The sequence below is a fragment of the Ahaetulla prasina genome, chromosome 4, assembly GCF_028640845.1.
Source record: "Ahaetulla prasina isolate Xishuangbanna chromosome 4, ASM2864084v1, whole genome shotgun sequence".
NCBI classification, from domain to species: Eukaryota; Metazoa; Chordata; class Lepidosauria; order Squamata; family Colubridae; genus Ahaetulla; species Ahaetulla prasina.
In genome coordinates, this window is record NC_080542.1 from 12320159 (window position 1) to 12337975 (window position 17817).

At 44.9% G+C, this 17817-nt stretch overlaps 1 protein-coding gene across 1 annotated transcript; it reads left to right on the top strand.

The window, feature by feature from the left end:
- Positions 1 to 687: 687 nt before the first annotated feature.
- LOC131198429 (alpha-N-acetylneuraminide alpha-2,8-sialyltransferase-like) lies at positions 688 to 15944 on the top strand. Its single transcript, XM_058183068.1, has 5 exons — positions 688 to 867; positions 3269 to 3413; positions 8040 to 8152; positions 11314 to 11400; positions 15093 to 15944. The coding sequence occupies exons 1-5, from the start codon at positions 713 to 715 to the stop codon at positions 15553 to 15555; spliced, it is 963 nt and encodes a 320-aa protein (XP_058039051.1). The 5' UTR covers positions 688 to 712; the 3' UTR covers positions 15556 to 15944.
- Positions 15945 to 17817: the final 1873 nt, after the last annotated feature.

A 17817-nucleotide genomic window follows, 5' to 3' on the forward strand; every position in this document is an offset into this window, starting at 1 on the left:
ATAGATATAGATATAGATTAGATAGATAAATATAGATTAGATAGATAGATAGATAGATAGATAGATTATCTATCTCTCTATCATCTCTCTCTCTATCTATCTATCTATCTATCTATCTATCTATCTATCTATCTATCTATCTATCTATCTATCTATCTATCTAATAAATATACCTCCACAAGAATTATATCTTTACGAATTTGCCTAGGACCTTAATTTCATTTCTTTATATGAAACATACTATTTATTGAAGAGTATAAACTAAAGATATTGGTAGTCAGGAAGAAAGCCCTGATAAATAATTGCTCTCTTGAATGAAATGCTTATCTATTTTATTTTTTTTTTGGCAATAATGAACGCCGATGAACAACAATAATGAGAACGTACAGTTTGATCACCCTTGCATTCTGGAATGGTTTGGTAAATGTTCAGATTACAGTACTCAATTAAGTCCCGTTATTTATTTACTTATTATTTAATTAAATTTATAAGCCGCCCATCTCATTATCAAAGGACTGGGTGGCTTCCAGTCTTCTTGTAAGTTAGGGGAAGAGATCAAAAAAAGTCAAGACGCTGTCAGATCTGATCGAATCAATGAACGTCTGTTCTGGCGCCATGTTTGTCTCTCCTCATTTCATCCAAGCATGATGGGTAATCAATCATTCTGGCTGGTCTGGGAAGGGAGGTTCCATTCGAAAGTTCCCAGGAGAAAATGTTTTCTTCTCTCTGTTTTGATAATAGTTCGAAAAGTCAAAAACCATTATTTAAGAAAGGAAAATTCCCCATGGAGGAGGTGCTAAGGTGGCAGCCGATGCTTATTCAGCAGTGTCCTTGGAAACTCAATGCTACAGCGGTTATGCAATATAGGTAATAATGCTAATGATTCACCCAAAATCACCAGTCCGAAAAGGGAATCGGATTGCCTGCCTGTCAAAGGTGACACAAACTTAAACCTCTAAATAGAAAATGATGCTTGGCTCCGTTTCCTGAGAAAGGAATATTTCTATTAGTGATCAAGTCAGAGATGGTATTCAACCGGTTCGGGAGAACTGGTAGCAGAAATTTTGAGTAGTTCGGAGAACCGGCAAATACCACCTCTGATTGGCCCCGCCCCCATCTATTTGCTGCCTCCCAGCTGGGTCTTCTTTTCTTGCCCTACACACAGAGCTGGAAAGCAGGTTAGTGGGGTGGGGAGGGTATGAAGATTTTACAGTATCCTTCCCCTGGAGTGGGGAGGGAATGGAGATTTACAGTATTCTTCCCCTGGAGTGGGGAGGGAATGGAGATTTATAGTATCCTTCCCTTGGAGTGGGGTGGGAATGGAGATTTTACAGTATCCTTCCCCTGGAGTGGGGTGGGAATGGAAATTTTACAGTGTCCTTCCCTTCCCCTGCAGTGGGGTGGGATGGAAATGGAGACTTTACAGTATCCTTCCCCTGGAGTGGGTGGAAATGGAGATTTTACAATATCCTTCCCCTGGAGTAGGGTGAAAATGGAGATTTTACAGTCTCCTTCCCCTGCCATGCCCACCAAGCCAAGCCACGCCCACAGAACCGGTAGTAAAAAAAATTGAATTCCACTACTGGATCAAGTGTATTGCAGTAACGCCTAGCCAGAACTGAGATTCGCGCGCCAAAATTCCTGTGCTATTCCCCTCCTCTCCCTTCCTTAAATGTCTTTCATTTTCCCAAGGTAACCAATTAAAATCTTGCAAGCTGTTTTCCTAACGGTCAGTTCAAACATACTCTGGTAATGTCGCTTCCTCCTTCTTCCAGCTGGGCGACCTTGAAGCAGCTTCTCGAGAAGGCAAAGCATCTACTTTCGGTTTCCCCTTTCGTCCCCCTTCGCCATAGTTCATGGCGGATTGTCACCGCATATCAGCAAAGCACAAGCAAACTTGAGGTGGCAGCAACGCCTTTAGTACTTTAATCATTATCAGATTATTAAAAATGGCAACCGGCATTTATGATGTCCTGGGTTAACGTGATCCCTTTTTGTGACCTTCCCAGATGGCTTCTGATAAGCAAAGTCAATGAGGAAACCCGGTTTGGCTTAAAAATCTCACGATTCGTTTAGCTGCAGGGATTCATTTAACGACCTGACCAAAAAGATCGTAAAATTAGGGGTGGCTCACCTATCAACTGCCTTGCTTAGCAATGGAAATTTTGGTCCCCATTGTGGTCATAAGAGAACAATGATTAGCAATAGCACTTGGACTTATATACCGCTTCATAGTGCTTTACAGCTTTTTCTAAGCCAGGGGTCACCAACCTTTCGGACCTCAAGGACCACTAAATTCATAATTTTAAATCCCGCGGACCGCTAATATGATCTGCCTAATGACCGGCCGGGTGGGCGTGGCTAGATGGTCATGTGACTGGGTGGGCAGGGCCAACTCAATGTCACTCACATCGAGGGGCACCTCACCAGCTTCTACTCACCCCTCCCCTTCCAGCCTCTCCTCGCTTCCCCATCCGGGCTCCTTAGGGCCCTAACAGGAAGCAGCTGTTGGAAAGAGTTGGCAAAACAGCTCAGTTCAAATTGGATCTGACTGAGGAGGCTCAGTAGAACCACCTCACTGAGGACTAGGAACATAGGCTTTCCAAGCAGAGGGAAGACCTGTGGGAGTGCAAGGCCAGATACTGGCGCCTGGAGACTCAGCGGGCTGAGATGGTCAGACAGTTTGAGGCCGTGATGCAGTCCCACTGAAACAAGGCCCTCTGGCTCCTTGCCACCAGCACTTCCCTCCAGCCTTCCCCCAAAGCTCCTCACTAGGAGGCTGAAGCAGACCCCAAGAATTTCTCCCCCTCCCCTCCGACCCACACAAGAGACCCCGAAGGGGGAGACTCTCTGCAGCAACACAAACATTGATTGCACGTATCCGGCCCAGGTGCCGTAGATTGAGGCCCCCTGATTTAGTGCAATGCAAATAATTTTTCTGCGGACCACCGAAATTTTCTCACAGACCACCAGTGGTCCACGGACCACCGGTTGGTGATCGCTGCTCTAAGCGGTCTATAGGGCCAGCCTCTTGCCCCCCCCCAACTATCTGGCTCCTCATTTTACTGACCTCGGAAGGAGAGAAGGCTGTAGGTTATCTATTCCAACCCCCCCGCCCCACCCAAGCAGAAGACCCCACCCACCCACCCACCATTTCTGACAGATGGCAGTCCAGTCTCTTCTTGAAAGCCTCCAATGTTGAAGCTCCCACACAATGCCCCATGATGATCCCTTTTCAAGTGTAACCCCCTCTGATGCCTTCTTTCAGGGAAGAGCTAGGTCAGTGTTGCAATGCTTCTCACCTGCTGGTGCTAACCAAGGAAAACACACCGCTGCGATCCATCATCCATTTCGATGGTGACAAACATATGAATATCACTGTGGATGCCAACCTGAGAAATATGCTACTGAAGGTAAGAAGAGATGCGTTCTTCGGGTTTCGGTGGAAGAGAAACCAATGGGGGCAGTAGGGGGTGTTAACAGAATACTGGCAGTCCTCAACTTACAGCTTCCAGTGTCGTGTCCCACTCCTCCGCTGACGGCCGGGTCAGGGAAATCCGAATCAGGCGTCCTAGCAAAGTCCTCAGGGCAGGCAGGAGATCAGAAAGTGACTTCAGCAAGATATGTTTAGACTTTGCCTGACTCAGAGAATGCCAGAAAGCAGGTCCTTTATATAGGCCATGGGGTGTGGCTCTATGACTCAGCACTTATCCAGGCCTGCCCCTCCCTTCCTTCTATTGCCTCCGTCTATCAAGTCTTCTGACGCGAGGGTCACTCCAGTCTGCAGCTGTTGGCAATTGACCTCCCTCAGGCTCACATGCTGTGGAGGAGGGGGAGAGGTCTAGTTGCTCCGTTTGCCTGGGCATGGAGCCAGAGCTGGGGGCTGGAGATACTTCCTCCTTTTCAGCCTGTCTGGGCATGGAGCCAGGGCTGGGGCTGGGAGGCATACTAGGACATTCCTCCGTGTTCGGAAGCAGATAAGAAGGCCCTGGCTGTGGTGAGATCGGACGAGACACAACATCCGGAGCCTGGGCATTGTGACCCAGGCCCAAGTAGGAAACTCAGTCATTGTAAAAATAAACTTTAGTCGAACAGCTGAGAATTATTTCGTTCTCAGCGTAGTTCAACTAAATTTGTCCCAACACAATTCCTCAGTCCTATCACCAACCTTGGTCCCATTAGGCAAACTGCCAAAGGCCTTTCTTGGCAAAAGTTCAGAAGACACCGATACAAGTGCAACAAGACAAAACTATCAAGGTTGTTTTCCAGCAAAGAGCACAAACACTGTTGTTGGTCTTTTAAGCCTTATGGGAGGGGCCAATTATCTCTTGGCCCTACTCCCGAGTCGTCCTCTTTGCCTGAGCTGCTCTTGCCTTCTGGCAGCTCTTCTCATGTGTGCATTAGGAACAGGCTCCTCCTGTTCCTCTGCCTCATTACTGTCAGCCTCTGGAGGCTCCGGAGTCCACACCTCACTCCCCAATGGCCCTGGCTCCACCTCAGCCTTCAACTCAGAGCCCTCATCCAGACTTTCTCCAGCCTTCAGGACTGGCCCACGCTCTTCTTCTGCCTCATCGCTGTCCAACTCCGTTTCCAGCTCCGCAGGCTAATGTGGACCACAATACTGGAAAGGGCAACAAGGGCCCCCCCACCTCTGGTGCAGGAGGCCGAGTAGGCCACGCTCCCATGGCCACGCCCACCCAGCAACCAGGCTGAGAACCGGTTGCTAAAATTTTTTCAATTCCACCTCTGCCGACAGGCCACAACAAAGTCACTTTCTTTTGGATAAATGTAACGAAATAAACCGTTTTTAAGTGAATCCTAGTTAAAGGCCCCTGAATTGCCATTGAGTCTATTTGAAGAATGAATTAAAGTCCAAGTCATGAAAACCAGGGGTAAAATGCTACAGGTTCGGGCCAGTTCGCCGAACTGGTAGTAAAAAAATGCTACTGGTTCACTGAACCGGTAGTAAAAAATGTAAAAAAAAAATAAAAAATTCCAACGATCGCACATTGCTCAGCTGATCATCGGAACTTTTTTTAAAAAAAATTTTAAAGCCTTTTTTACTAGCAGTTCTCTGGAACTGGTAATTAAAAATGTTTTAAAAAGTAAAAAAAAAAAAGTTCCAACGATCGCTTTTTTAAACTTTTTAAGCATTTTTTATTACTGGTTCCGGAGAATTAAAAAGGTAAAAAAAAAAAAGGCTTGGACGATCGTGCGGCACAGCTGTGATCATCCAAGCCTTTTTTTTTTACTTTTTTAAAGCAATTTTTTTACTACCTATTTGTCAGAACCAATAGTAAAAAAATGCTTTAAAAAAGTAAAAAAAAATTCCAATAATCAATTGAGTGACATGTGATCGTCAAAAGTTTTTTTTTTTTTTTGGTTAACTTTTTAAGCATTTTTTATCACCTGTTCCGGCGAAGAGGTAGTAAAAAAAATGCTTTAAAAAGTAAAAAAAAAAGGCTCTGACGATCGCATGGCACAGCTGTGATCATCCAAGCCTTATTTTTTTACTTTTTTAAAGCAATTTTTTTACTACCTATTTGTCAGAACCAATAGTAAAAAAATGCTTTAAAAAAGTAAAAAAAAATTCCAATAATCAATTGAGTGACATGTGATCGTCAAAAGTTTTTTTTTTTTTTTGGTTAACTTTTTAAGCATTTTTTATCACCTGTTCCGGCGAAGAGGTAGTAAAAAAAATGCTTTAAAAAGTAAAAAAAAAAAAAAAAAGCTCGGACGATCGCACGGCACAGCTGTGATCGTCCCAGCCTTTTTTTTTTTTAGTTTTTTAAAGCATTTTTTTACTACCTATTCGCCAAAACCTGCAAGAAAAAAAATGCTTAAAAATGGTAAAAAAAAAAAAAAAGGTTCCCAAGATCACAGCTGTGCTGCGCGATTGTCTTAGCCTTTTTTTTTACCTTTTAAAACCATTTTTTTACTACCGGTTCTGGTGAAGAGGTAGTAAAAAAAATGCTTTAAAAAAGTAAAAAAAAAAAAAAAAAAAGCTCGGACGATCGCACGGCACAGCTGTGATCATGCCAGCCTTTTTTTTTTACTTTTTTAAAGCAATTTTTTTACTACCTATTTGTCAGAACCAATAGTAAAAAAATGCTTTAAAAAAGTAAAAAAAAAATCCAATAATCAGTTGAGTGACGCATGATCGTCAAAAGTTTTTTTTTTTTGGTTAACTTTTTAAGCATTTTTTATCACCTGTTCCGGCGAAGAGGTAGTAAAAAAAATGCTTTAAAAAAGTAAAAAAAAAAAAAAGCTCAGACGATCGCATGGCACAGCTGTGATCGTCCCAGCCTTTTTTTTTTTAGTTTTTTAAAGCATTTTTTTACTACCTATTCGCCAAAACCTGCAAGAAAAAAAATGCTTAAAAATGGTAAAAAAAAAAAAAGGTTCCCAAGATCACAGCTGTGCTGCGCGATTGTCTGAGCCTTTTTTTTTACCTTTTAAAACCATTTTTTTACTACCGGTTCTGGTGAAGAGGTAGTAAAAAAAATGCTTTAAAAAAGTAAAAAAAAAAAAAAAAAGCTCGGACGATCGCACGGCACAGCTGTGATCATGCCAGCCTTTTTTTTTCAGTTTTTTAAAGCAATTTTTTACGACCTATTCGCCAAAACCTGTAGTAAAAAAAAATGCTTAAAAGGGTAAAAAAAAAGGTTCCCAAGATCACAGCTGTGCTGCGTGATCGTCTGAGCCTTTTTTTTTTTTTTAATCTTTTAAAAGCATTTGTTTACTACCGGTTTGGGCGAATAGGTCGTAAAAAATTGCTTTAAAAAACTAAAAAAAAAAGGCTGGCATGATCACAGCTGTGCTGCGCGATCATCCGTGCTTTTTTTTTTTTTTTTACTTTTTTAAAGCATTTTTTTTACTACCTCTTCACCAGAACCATGCCAGAAAGTGACTCAGAAAGTGAGGGGGAAGGGCCATCAGGACTTACCTCTGGAGCACCGGCTTCCCGGGCTCAGCTCCAGGAGCCAGAGGCAGGCCAGGTGGAGGAGATAACGAGGCCTCCGTCCCCTGACTCTTGCCCACCCCCGGCCATGCCTCCAGACCCGGCTGATGGCAATCAGGCCTGGCTGGACCCTAGGTGTTGTGACCCAGGTTCCTGGACCCGGACTCCTGGACTCGGATGATTCAGAAAATGAGGGAGAAGACCTGGCAAGCCCTGCTTCTCTTGGGCCCTCTCCCTCCCTGGCACCCACTCAAAGGGAGGAGGAGGGGCCGGCAAGGCCTGATTCTCTTGAGCCTTCTTCTGATTTGGCAATGCCCCAAGAACAGTTTTGGAGTGATGCAAGACTGCACAGACGTGACCGGCGCGCGCAGCAGAAGCAGCGTTGGGATAAAGCCAAGGAATGATTGTCATGCAGTGACATCTGCAGAGACTATAAATAGGAGGCGGGACTTCCTGGTTTTTTGTCTTGGACAAAGCAATGAATTTGCGCGGGCAAACTGTATCAATGGAGGGAAGAATATATTCGTGAGTAATTCTGGCCTTATCTATAATTTCCTCGTTATCTCCAGAAACTTGGCAGGCCCGTGGGTAGACGTGGCCAGGACATTTATCTATGTAAATAAATTAGAAAAGAAGGCCTTTGACTGACTCTTTGCTGGGAGTATTGGGGGGAGGGAAACAGAACACTAGGTTTCGTAGGCAGGAGAGGCGGGAACAACAGAAGCAGGGGTGGGGCAGGCCTAGGAAGTGCTGAGTCATGCAGCCACACCCCACAGGATATAAAAGCAGCAAGGGCTGCTATACTTCTTCGTGGCAAGCAAATCAACTGCTTAACTAGAGCTGAAGTACTGTTTGTTCCTGGGTGACTCATCGGCAGCAAGAGAGATAACAGAGACACTTGGCAGACGCTTGCTAGTTTGCTGCCAGAAGCTGATAGTTGCTGGCTAATTAAGTCACGGTGCGCATGCGCAGCCAGCAAACCGGTTCACCCCTGAAGAAAACATTCTGCAGTCAGCTGTTTGTACGGGCATTTTTAATCTCTTTTTTCCCCCCTTCCTTCCTAATGTGGTCCTTCTAGAGATTTCCATTGGCAGGGACCCGGTATAGGAAATGTGCTGTCGTTGGCAATGGTGGTATCCTACAAGGAAGCAGGTGTGGACAAAAAATTGACCAAGCTGATTTTATCATCAGGTAGCTCTGATTTATTTATTTTTATGGGTGGGGGGAGCTCAGGTTAAAAGGATGGGATCATAAGAAACACTGGAAACCTTTATACTGTAGTCTTGGTTTATCGAAGTAACAGCTTTCTCGTTTCCCCATCTTTCTTCTCCTTCATTCTTCCTTTCCTCTTGCTTCCCCTTCTCTTTCTGTCTTCCTGCCCCCTCTTCCATTTCCTTCCTCTTCCTCTTTTCTTCTTTCATTTTCTTTTTCTTCTTCCCTGTCTCCTTTTCCTTCCTCTTCCCTTTCCTCCTTCTCCTTTCCTCCATTCCATCTATACCTTTCCCTCCCTTCCTGCTCCCCCTATGCTTCCTCTTTTCTTCTTTCTTTTTCTTCTTCTCCATCCCTTTTTCCTTGCCCAGCCCCTTTTCCTCCTCCCTCTTTTCGTCTTTTCCTTCACCTTTCCTTTCTCCTTCCCTTTCTCCTTCTTCTTCCCTTCCCCTCTTTCTCTTCCTTCCCCTTCCCTTTCTCCTCCTATTTCTCTTCCCCTCCCTTCCCTCCCCTTTTCCCTTCCCCTTCTCCTTCTATTTCTCTTCTCCTCTCTTTCTCCCCTCCCTCTCCCCTTTCTCTTCCTCCTTCCTCCCTTTTCCTTCCCTTCCCTTTCTCTTCCTCCCTTCTTCCTCCTCTTTTCCTCCCTTCTTCCTCCCCTCCCTGTTCCCCTCCCCTCCCCCTTCCCCTTCCCCCCCCCTTCCTCCTCATCTTTTCCCTTCCCCTTCCCCTTCTTTTTGTCTTCTCCTCTCTCTTCCTCCCCTCCCTCTTCCCCTCCCCTTCCTCCTCCTCCTCCTCTTTTCCTCCCCTTCCCCTTCTTCCTCCTCTTTTCCTTCCCTTTCTCTTCTTCCTCCTTCCTTTCCCTATTAGACCTGAGGGCTTTAATGTCTAGTATTTTTGCAATTAAAACCATTGCTTACTTGGGAATCCTATGGGTATAAAATCCCCCCTCAACAGGATATAAAACAGGGTCTTAAGTTGGAGGCACCTCCAAAGAAAACAGCAAGGAAGAAGCTATTTCTTCAAGAGATGACAAGAGAACTCTCTCGCCACCTAGTTCTAGACTGAGCACGTTTGAAACAAGATCAAGAGTTAGCTAAAAAAAGAATGGCTAACTTTTGGATGGTGAGATTCTGGCAACAATACTCCCCATTTGAAGTTCTTACCAAAATATCACCACCCGCTTCTTTAAGAACCAAACCGAACCTGCAAATTTCCCTTTTTTTTTGCAATTTTTAGTAACAGTACAGGCAATCCTCAACTTATAACAGTTCATTTAGTGACTGTTTGAAGTTGCAACAGCACTGAAAAAAGCGACTTACGACCAGGGGTGAAATTCCCTTCCCTTCCCTACCGGTTTGCAAATGTGCTCGTTTCGCTTGTGCGCACCGTAATCTGCGCATGCACAGAGACTTAAAATGCTGCAAAAAAGTGACGTCATGACGTCCTCATGAGTGGGCGGAGCCTCCCATAGCCGCTGCTACCAGTTCGCCCGATGTTGTGTCTGTGCCCCAGATAGAATAGAATAGAATTTTTATTGGCCAAGTGTGATTGGACACACAAGGAATTTGTCTTGGTGCATATGCTCTCAGTGTACATAAAAGAAAAGATACCTTCATCAAGGTACAACATTTACAACACAATTGATGGTCAATATATCAATATAAATCATAAGGATTGCCAGCAACAAGTTATAGTCATACAGTCATAAGTGGAAAGGGATTGGTGATGGGAACGATGTGAAGATTAATAGTAGTGCAGATTCAGTAAATAGTTTGACAGTGTTGAGGGAATTATTTGTTTAGCAGAGTGATGGCCTTCGGGAAAAAACTGTTCTTGTGTCTAGTTGTTCTGGTGTGCAGTGCTCTATAGCGTCGTTTTGAGGGTAGGGGTTGAAACAGTTTATGTCCTGGATGCGAGGGGTCTGTAAATATTTTCACGGCCCTCTTCTTGATTCGTGCAGTATACAGGTCCTCAATGGAAGGCAGGTTGGTAGCAATTATTTTTTCTGCAGTTCTAATTATCCTCTGAAGTCTGTGTCTTTCTTGTTGGGTTGCAAAACCGAACCAGACAGTTATAGAGGTGCAAATGACAGACTCAATAATTCCTCTATAGAACTGAATCAGCAGCTCCTTGGGCAGTTTGAGCTTCCTGAGTTGAGATAGATTGAGATAGATAGAACCGGCTAAATTTCACCCCTGCGTATGACCATTTTTCACACTTAACGACCGTTGCAGCCTCCGCATGGTCACGTGATTTACGTTTGGATGCTTGACAACTGACTCATATTTATGACGGTTGCAGTGTCCCGGGGTCATGCAGTCCCCTTTTGCGACCTTCTGACCAGCAAAGGCAATGGAGAAGCCGGAGAACTGTGTGACTAGTTTAATACTCTTGTGACCCAGGCCCAAGTAGGTAGTAATAAACTTAGTCTGTGGAAAAACAAACTTTATTCGAACAGCTGGGAATTACTTCATTCCCAAAATCTTTCAACTCAAATAAAACAAATGCCTCCCAACACAAATTCCTCAGTTATCTCACAAACCTTAGTCCAATTAGGCAAACTGCCAAAGGCCCTTCCTGGCAAACGCCCTGAAGCCACAAAAACAAAGACGTAGATGAAGCAGAAGACGAAGCAGAAGACGCAGCTACAACGTTGTTTTCCGGCAAAGCTCAAATGCCGTTGCTGGTCTGTTTTAAGCCTTATGGGAGGGGCCAATCATCTCTTGGCCCTACTCCCGAGTTTTCCTCTCTGCTTGAGCTGCTCTTGCCTTTTGGCAGCTCTTCTCGTGTGTGCATTAGGATCAAGCTCCTCCTGTTCCTCTGCCTCACTACCATCAGGCTCTGGAGGCTCTGGAGTCTGCACCTCACTTCCTGATGGTCCTGGCCTCACCTCAGCCTCATCACTGTCCAACTCCGTTACCAGCTCCATAGGCTGCTGATAGACCACAACAAATACCTGCAGCGATTCACTGAATAAAATGTGGCAAGAAAAGTCATAAAAGGGGGCAAAATTCAACTGAACAGATTTCTCACTTGGCAACATAAATTCTGGGCTCAATTGTGGTCATAAATCGAGGACTACCTGCAATGCATTCGCTTGAGTTTAATCTCTGCGTCTCTTTTCCATTCGCTCCCCCGCCCAGGTTTAATCTGCCTCCGTTGAAGAGAACTAAAGACGTGGGAACCAAGACTCACTTAGTGACCATCAACCCCAGCATTTTTAGCAATAGGTAAGGAAGATTACATAAATAGAAACAATAATCTCCTACAGTCTGTGAACGAAGAAGGCGGCCGCTCGAAACGTCAAAGAAACACGCAGACCGTCGTGTTTCTTTTTTCATGCCTGCCGATCCCTTTTGAAAAATGGCGTTTTGCTGTTGTAGAAAGTTAGCACCCGCCCCTCTCCTAGAAGAAAGATATATTCTAGGACATATTAAAAAGGTAGAATATTATATTTCCCTGGATGAGAAAAGGAGAAACAGGTTTTTAAAAGACAAAGAGCAGCTCCCTGCCCCCAGCAGATATTTGGTGCCCAATTGAGCAGGATTGGGCCAACCTAGCTACAAGACAAAAGGCCTTCAGCTCCAGGCTGATGGTGTTATGACCGAGGCCCAAGTAGTGATTATCAAACACAATTCAGTCCTGAACAAACTTAGTTTATTTAAACAGCGGAGAATTAATCCATTCTCAGCTTAGTCCAAAACAAATTCTTTATAAACAGTCCTTTGGCCTTTGTTGTCTTTGGCAACCTGCCAAAGGCTTTTCTTGGCAAAACCCCCACAAAGTTCAAGAGACGCTGACAAGAAGCCATGGAACCCAACAGCTCGTTGCTGCTCTTTTAAGCCTTATGGGAGGGGCCGATCATCTTCTGGCCTTACTCCCAGCTCTTCTCATGCATGCACTCGGAACAGGATCCTCCTGTTCCTCTGCCTCTCCGCTGTCTGCCTCCGGAGTCTGCGCATCGCTCGAAGATGGCCCTGGCCCCATCTTTGCCTCCAACGCAGAGCCTTCGTCCGGGCCTTTCCCTGACTCCAAGACTGGCCCATTGTCCTCCCCAGCCTCCTCTATCTGACTCCGCTGCCAGGTCCTCAGGCTGCTGGCAGACCACAACAGATGGGATTAAGACATGACCAGAGGTTCGGCAGGGTTTGGGCAATCCTCTAGCCAAGGATTGCTGGGATTCGGCAAACCCCAAATGCCACCCCTGGCTGGCCCCACCCACCCTGCCCCTCCCAGGAGTCTCCACGCGGCCCATTCATCATACCAGGTAAGGGCAAGGGCCACACGGAGGGTCTAAGAGAGCAAAAAATGAGTCTACCGGAAGTTCCGGAAGTCCCGGAAATGGGCCTGTTTCTGGCCTCTGGACCCCAGGGGAAGCTGTTTTCACCCTCCCGGAGGCTCGAAAAAAGCCTCCGAAGCCTGGGGTGGGTGAAAAATGCTCCCCCCGCCATGGTGCAGGCAGCCGACTAGGCCACCCCCATCATGGCCATGCCCACCCAGCAACGGGGCAGTGAACCCGTTGCTAAAGGACCTGAAGCCCACCCCTGGACATGACCCTCCAGGACATTATAGGATTATCTAGCCGCAGGGCTCAGTGCATTGCAAAATCACCTGGGGACGTTGCATCACCCAGCAAGCTTCAACCAAGCTTGACTCAGAAAACCTACCGTATTTCTCCAAGAAGACTACCCACCTTGAAAAGAAGGCCTATCACATTTTTAAGCGCATGCAATCAAATTAAGCCCCACCCACAAAATTAGCAAGGCACACAGGTAAAAAATAAGCTTGGGTGGGGAGGGGGAGGGGGGTGGAGCTGCCCTACTTACCAGGCCTTGCACACCCCGACACCTGCCTCGCCACGTTCCAGCTGTTTCTTCTGCGACTGCTTGCCACCACTCGGACGCATCGCCCCGACCTCTGTTTCGCCTTCAGAAGCGTGCCGGAAGGCATCTCCAGCCGATAACAGAGCTCCGGATTGATTGGGGTGATATGTGCGAGTGGCGGCACACTGCCACAGAAGAAGTGGGCCAGCAGTGGGCTCTTGCTTTAATGGGGCTGTCGGTGCTACCACCGTGAGGTGAATCAATAATTAGAACCCGCCAAAAAGAAGGCCTAGCCTTTTTTTTAGGAGTCGAAAGAAAATAACTCCCCAAACAATCAATAGAATACATTCCTTGCACAGGAACAGGAAGCTCAAGGGCAAGGCCCAAGAGAGGGTATACATAACCTTCACTCTCTACTCCATGTGGTCAGCTGCCCAGGACCTCAAACCCATGAAGCCCTGTTCCTCAATAAACCATCTTTCCAATCAGCCTCCATGTTTCCAGTTTCTTTCTCTTCATTTGAAACTGAACCAGATGGATATTTCTTCCAACATAGTGTTGGAAGAAATATTCATCTGGTCCAGTTCCAAGCTGGGAGAAAGACACTGGAAACATGGAGGCCAATTGGAAAGATTCTTTATTGCTAAAGCAGAACCACATGTAATTCTGGGCAGCTGACAAAATGGAGTTTAGAGTGGGTGGGTTTTTAAACCTTCTTTGTTCCTTCCTGTGTAAGAACATGTCCTTTAATATTCTATTGGCTGTTGTCAGATTCCTATGGGGTCATGGCTGCCTCTATAGGCAAAAGAGGAAATGTAAATCCTAGGTGTTTGTCTGGGCTAATTTGGTCAACTTCTTGTTTGTTGTTTAACTGAGTTTCTGTTTTGACCCAATCTTTCTGAATGGATATGCAAATCAGGGGTGAAATGCTACTGGTTCAAACCAGTTCGCCTGAACAGGTTAGCCTGAACCAGTAGTAAAAAATGCTACCTGTTCGGACGAACCGGTAGTTAAAAAGAATGCTATCAGTTCAGAGGAACCAGTATTTCTGATGATCAACTGTTCTGTGCGATTTACATTTGCTAGAAAGCAGGAAATCCTGCTTTCTAGCGAATCCAAATCGCACAGCACAGCTGTTCCCTCCCCTCGCTGTTCTACTTACCTTTTTCTACTTACCTCCTCCTTTTTCAGTGCTGCACGATAACGCCTGCAATGCGCAAGCGCACATTTGGCACACTTCGCACATGCATGCACGAAGCGAACTGGTAGCAGACTTCCGATCATTTCACCCTGATGCAAATCTGCATTTCTAAAAGTTGGCCGCCTCAGTTTCTGCTTGGGGACAGGGAAAGCGGGGCTGGTTTCTGTCTTTAAGAGTATGGTTCTCCATTTCTCCTGTAGGGAAATAAAATATTCTGCCTTTTTAATATTTAATATTTAATATTAATATTCTTCTAAGAGGAGAAAGATCAAAATGGGCACCTACACCCGCAAATCTACTTCATTCGCATCAGTGGGGAAATGTACAATTTGTTACTATCGATTCTGTGGGCATGGCTTGGTGGGGGGGTAATGGGACTGGGTGGGCGGGGCCAACTTTTTTTTTGGTTACTTTTAAAAGCATTTTTTCTACAATCTCTTTGGCTGAAGAGGTGGTAAAAATGCTTTTAAAAGGTTCTGGCGATCAGGCAACTCAGCTGGGATCGTCAGAACCCTTTAAAAGCTTTTTTTTTACAACTTCTTTGCCTGAAGAGGTTGTAGAAAAAATGCTTTTAAAGTGTTCTGATGATCCCAGCTGAGCTGTGCGATCATCAGAGGCTTTTTTTTTTACTTTTAAAAGCATTTTTTCGGCCAAAGAAAAAATGCTTTTAAAAGTAAAAAAAAACAACAACCAACCTCTGATGATTGTGCTGCTCAGCTGGGGGGTGGGGGCAGGGTTTTTTTGCTACTGGTTCTCCAAACCACCTGCCGCCATCGCTAACGGATCGGGAAATCCGGTCCGAACCGGAAGCATTTCACCCCTGGTTCACATGCTTTGGGTTGTCGTGGGTGTGGTTTTTCTTTTGGGATTTTCTCTCTCCTTTTTTTCACTTTTGAAGATTCAACGACTTGGTGGGTCCTCCGGCGGCTTTTATCAACGTTCTCCGGGCCTACCAAAATGCCTTTATTCTCATTCCTGCGCTATCGTTTAATTATCATCTCAAAGTCAGCTACCGTGCTGTAAACATCCTGAAGGATTTTGGCCAGGCCCATCGGGTCTTCTTCCTCCACCCGCGCTACCTGGGTGCCCTCGATAAGTATTGGAGACAGAAAGGGGTGACGGAAATACGCCTGTCCACTGGCTTTATGTTCACCAGTTTTGCTCTGGAGTTCTGTGATCACATCACTCTCTATGGCTTCTGGCCCTTTTTATATGACCTCAGTGGGAAACGCATCAATCATCACTACTTTGACAATGTGTTGCCACATCCTTTGATTCATACCATGTCCGAAGAGTTCTCCCGCTATCTCAATATGTCTGACCAGGGTGTCTTGCGCATACAGCTTGGCAAATGCCAGTGAGATTTGGATGGGTAAGACAGTCCCTAACTCGAGAATAAATCGCCCCCAAAAAAAGAACAGATGGTTTGCGGTTCCCAGCAAAACATGAACGTGACAACGTGGCATTTGTACCCGCTGAGGAAAACAAGATTCTACCAGGATCCTTCCAAAAACAGGATTTTCCCACACGTTCTCTTCTAGCAATAACAACAGCTTTTGGTATTCCTACTCGTCTAACGGTCAGAAATAGCAGGCTTCTCACAACCTGGGCAATGAGGGACGAAATAAGGGGAACATGCAATTATTGGATTTGTAAAAATAAATAAAAAGAAGCTGTTTTACAAGTAATGGGCCAAAACGGAGTCTTTTTCAAAAGTTCTTAGTTGAGAAACCAAGTGGGTTTTTATGGAGGAAATGTCAGTTATAGGATTGTGGGTGACTGATTGTCACAAGCCGATAATTTGTTGGAGTATCCTTGAGTCCCCCAACATGGCTGGCCTTATTTATTTATTTATTTATTTTATTAAATTTTTATACCGCCCTTCTCCCGAAGGACTCAGGGCGGTGTGCAGCCGGAATAAAATACAAAATATGTACAATTAAAAGAAATTAAAAGAAACTATTACTAAATGGCCGGTAATTTAAAAAATTTTAAAATTTAAAATGTTACTAAAACCCCAATTTAAAGAGTATCCCGAAGTATCCTTGAAGAGTATCTATCTATCTATCTATCTATCTATCTATCTATCTATCTATCTATCTATCTATCCATCCATCCATCCATTCACCCATCCAGTGGTGGGATGCTGCCGGTTTAACAACTGGTTTTGGTGATTGTGCGGTGTGTGTGCACAGTTTTACAGCTACTAACCTTACCACTTGAGAGTAACACAGCTGAGGCACAGCAATCTGCTCTACCGCACCAATCAGCTGAGAAGATAAAGGTAAGTAAAGCGCAGGAACGGGTGGGCAGGTCGGAGGGAACCGGTTCGCCTCCAGCTGATTGTCGCAGCTACCGGTTCGCCCAAACTGGTCTGAACCGGTAGAATCCTATCTATCTATCTATCTATCTATCTATCTATCTATCTATCTATCTATCTATCTATCTATCTATCTATCTTATCTATCTATCATCTAAAGCTATAAGGTAAAGGTTCCCCTCGCACATATGTGCTAGTCGTTCCCGACTCTAGGGGTCGGTGCTTATCTCTGTTTCAAAGCCGAAGAGCCAGCTCTGTCTGAAGACGTCTCTGTGGTCATGTGGCCGGCATGACTCAATGCCAAAGACGCACGGAAGCTGTTACCTTCCCACCAAAGGTGGTCCCTATTTTTCTACTTGCATTTTTTACGTGCTTTCGAACTGCTAGGTTGGCAAAAGCTGGGACAAGTAACAGGAGCTCACACCGTTACGCGGCACTCAGGATTCGAACTGCTGAACTGCCGACCTTTCGATCGACATCCTAGCCACTGAGCATCCTAGCCACTGAGCCACTGCTTCCCTCTAAAGCTATATATGCATACATACATAGATACATACACACATACACAGGTAGTTCTTGACTTACAACAATTTATTTAGGGACCGTTTCAAAGTTACAACGGCACAGAAAAATGTGACTTAATGGCCGCTTTTCACAGTTATATGACCTTTGCAGCATCCCCATGATCACATGATCAAAATTCGGATGCTTGGCAACTGACTCATATCTATTATGACCATTGCTGTGTCCCAGGGTCATGGGATCACCTTTTGCGACCTTCTGGCAAGCAAAGTCAATGGGGAAGCCAGATTCACTTAACAATCGTTCTCAGTTGCAGGGCTTCACTTAACAGCTGTGGCAAGGAGGGTCATAAAATGGGGCAAAATTCACTTAACAAATGTCTCACTTAACAATCTTGGCTTAATTGTGGTCATAAGTTGAGGTCTACACACACACACACACACATGCACACACACACACACAGACATATATATAATGTACAACCATACCCATACGTGTGCATACATATACATGCACATCTATAACATACATACCAGGGGTGAAATGCTACCTGTTTTGACCGGTTCGTCCGAACCAGTAGTAATAAATGTTAAATGCGAAGGTTCATTTAACTTGGTTTATTGCAGGGGTCTCCAACCTTATTTATTTATTTATTTTATTTATTTAATCAAATTTTTATACCGCCCTATCTCCCGAAGGACTCAGGGCGGTTTACAGCCGGATAAAAATACAAATATAATACAAGATAAAACACTAATTAACAAACTTATTTAAATAGGCC